The sequence below is a fragment of the Penaeus chinensis genome, chromosome 23 (assembly GCF_019202785.1).
Source record: "Penaeus chinensis breed Huanghai No. 1 chromosome 23, ASM1920278v2, whole genome shotgun sequence".
NCBI classification, from domain to species: Eukaryota; Metazoa; Arthropoda; class Malacostraca; order Decapoda; family Penaeidae; genus Penaeus; species Penaeus chinensis.
This window is the reverse complement of record NC_061841.1, coordinates 18,873,483-18,875,666: the sequence shown is the minus strand read 5'-3', so window position 1 is coordinate 18,875,666 and position 2,184 is coordinate 18,873,483. Positions and strand designations below refer to the sequence as shown.

The 2,184-nt window shown below is 53.5% G+C and overlaps 1 protein-coding gene across 1 annotated transcript; it reads left to right on the top strand.

The window, feature by feature from the left end:
- Positions 1-223: 223 nt before the first annotated feature.
- Positions 224-1,405, top strand: LOC125037694 (ell-associated factor Eaf-like). The gene is made up of 2 exons (XM_047630886.1): positions 224-231; positions 1,093-1,405. The coding sequence occupies exons 1-2, from the start codon at positions 224-226 to the stop codon at positions 1,403-1,405; spliced, it is 321 nt and encodes a 106-aa protein (XP_047486842.1).
- Positions 1,406-2,184: the final 779 nt, after the last annotated feature.

Below are 2,184 nucleotides of genomic sequence, written 5' to 3'. Positions count from 1 at the left end.
TAAAACAAAAAACTAAATATCGCAATAAAAAGAAATTAAAGCATAAAGGATTGATAAGATTAAATACAAATACGAAAAAATATACAAGGAAAAAAATAAAAACATACGATCTATCAGCACTCATTTGCAATCATCACCATCACCATCACCACCATCATAATAAAAACACCCCACCCCCACCCCACAGAAATCCCCTCCCTCCTTACCCCCCCCCCTTACCTCCATGAAGACGTAGGCTTATATTCTTTACGCCGAAGGGGGAGGAGGGGAGTGGGGGTGGGGTGAGGAGGAGGAGGGGAGTGGGGGTGGGGTGAGGAGGAGGAGGAGGGGAGTGGGGGTGGGGTGAGGAGGAGGAGGGGAGTGGGGGTGGGGTGAGGAGGAGGAGGGGAGTGGGGGTGGGGGTGAGGAGGAGGAGGAGGGGAGTGGGGGTGGGGTGAGGAGGAGGAGGGGAGTGGGGGTGGGGTGAGGAGGAGGAGGAGGGGAGTGGGGGTGGGGTGAGGAGGAGGAGGAGGGGAGTGGGGTGAGGAGAAGGAGGAGGGGAGTGGGGGTGGGGTGAGGAGGGGGTGGGGAGTGGGGGTGTGGTGAGGGGGAGGAGGGGAGGGGGAGGAGGAGCGATTCCTCAAGGAGGACTAAGAGACGGTCTTGATCTGATAAAAGCCTGAGCGAGTGGGTGGGAGGGGGGGGGGAGCAAGGGGGAGGGGAAGGGGGGGAGCAAGGGGGAGTGGAAGGGGGGGAAGCAAGGGGGAGGGGAAGGGGGAGGAAAGGTGGGGTGGGAGGCAGGGGAAAGGAGGGAGGGAGGGGGAGGTAGGTACGGAGAGAGAGGAGGAGGGAGGGAGGGAGGGCGAGGTAGAGGAGGGGAGGAGAAGAGAGGTTGTGGAGAAAAGAGAGAGAGCGCGAGGGAGGAGAGTAAATGAGGGCGGGAAAGGAAGAAGGGGAGGAAGAGAACAGGGAAACGATCAGAGGCAAATATAAGAGAACAAAAAAAAAAAAAAAAAACACAGGTAAGAGCAAGCAGCATACACAAGAGAGAGAACGACCCTCGAAGATAAAGCATAAAGATTATTAGGCACATATTTCTCCCGGTTTACACAGCAGCTCCGAGCACAACAGGCCATCAGGTGGCACTGGAGGGCCTGCTGCGAGGAAGGCCGCTGGGAGCCGAGCCACGGCAGGAGACGCCTGGCACTCGAGGAACCAAGAACACGCCCCCAACCACCAAGAACACGCCCCAAACCACCAAGAACAAGCCCCCAACCACCAAGAACACGCTCCCAACCACCAAGAACACGCCCCCAACCACCAAGAACACGCCCCCAACCACCAAGAACACACCCCTACGCACCAAGAACACGCCCACACACTCACAAATGACACATCTAAACGCGAGTACATACTGGTGTCATAGACACAACCAGAGGGAAATTGCACAGCAGATAAAACATATACGTGTACACACACACACACACACACACACACACACACACACACACACACACACACACACACACACACACACACAAAGCAAAAACAAACACAAGTACACACTCTTGAAGCCCAATATACAAGGTGCTCTTAAATCCCGTTCCAAGCGCACATAATCCCATTTTTACGTGCCTGGTCCTGAGGAGATAAGGGTAGGGAGGGGTAGGGGGATGGGGTGGGGGGGCAGAGGGTACAGGAAGTTGGGAGGGGGGAGGGGGTATTGGGTGAGGTTGGAGGGGAGGAGGGTAGGGGACAAGAGGGTACAGTGTTGGGGCAGGGAGGTAGAAGGGAGGGGGGTAGAGATGAAAGGGGTAGTGTATTGGGGGGGACAGAGGGGCAGAGGGTAGATAGAAAAGAGCGGGAGGGTAGGGGGGGTGGGATGTTAAGGTAAGGGTTGAAAAGGGAGTCGTAACGCCGGTTAATGGCCGAGAGAACAGTAGAAAGCCGGCAATGTAAAGGACAATAAACTCTACTGTAATTAAATCTACAGCAATAACAATGCCGTTAACTCTCTCATCATCGTCTTTCTTCTCAGCATTTCCATTACTTCTGTCATCATTATAACAACAACAACGCATGCTTACTACAAGGATTACTCCTGTCACAATAATAATAATTACCATCATCATTGCCAACATAATTACTCTAATTACAAACACGATCACTGATACTCTCATTTCTGTTAATAACCCCCAGCCTTTG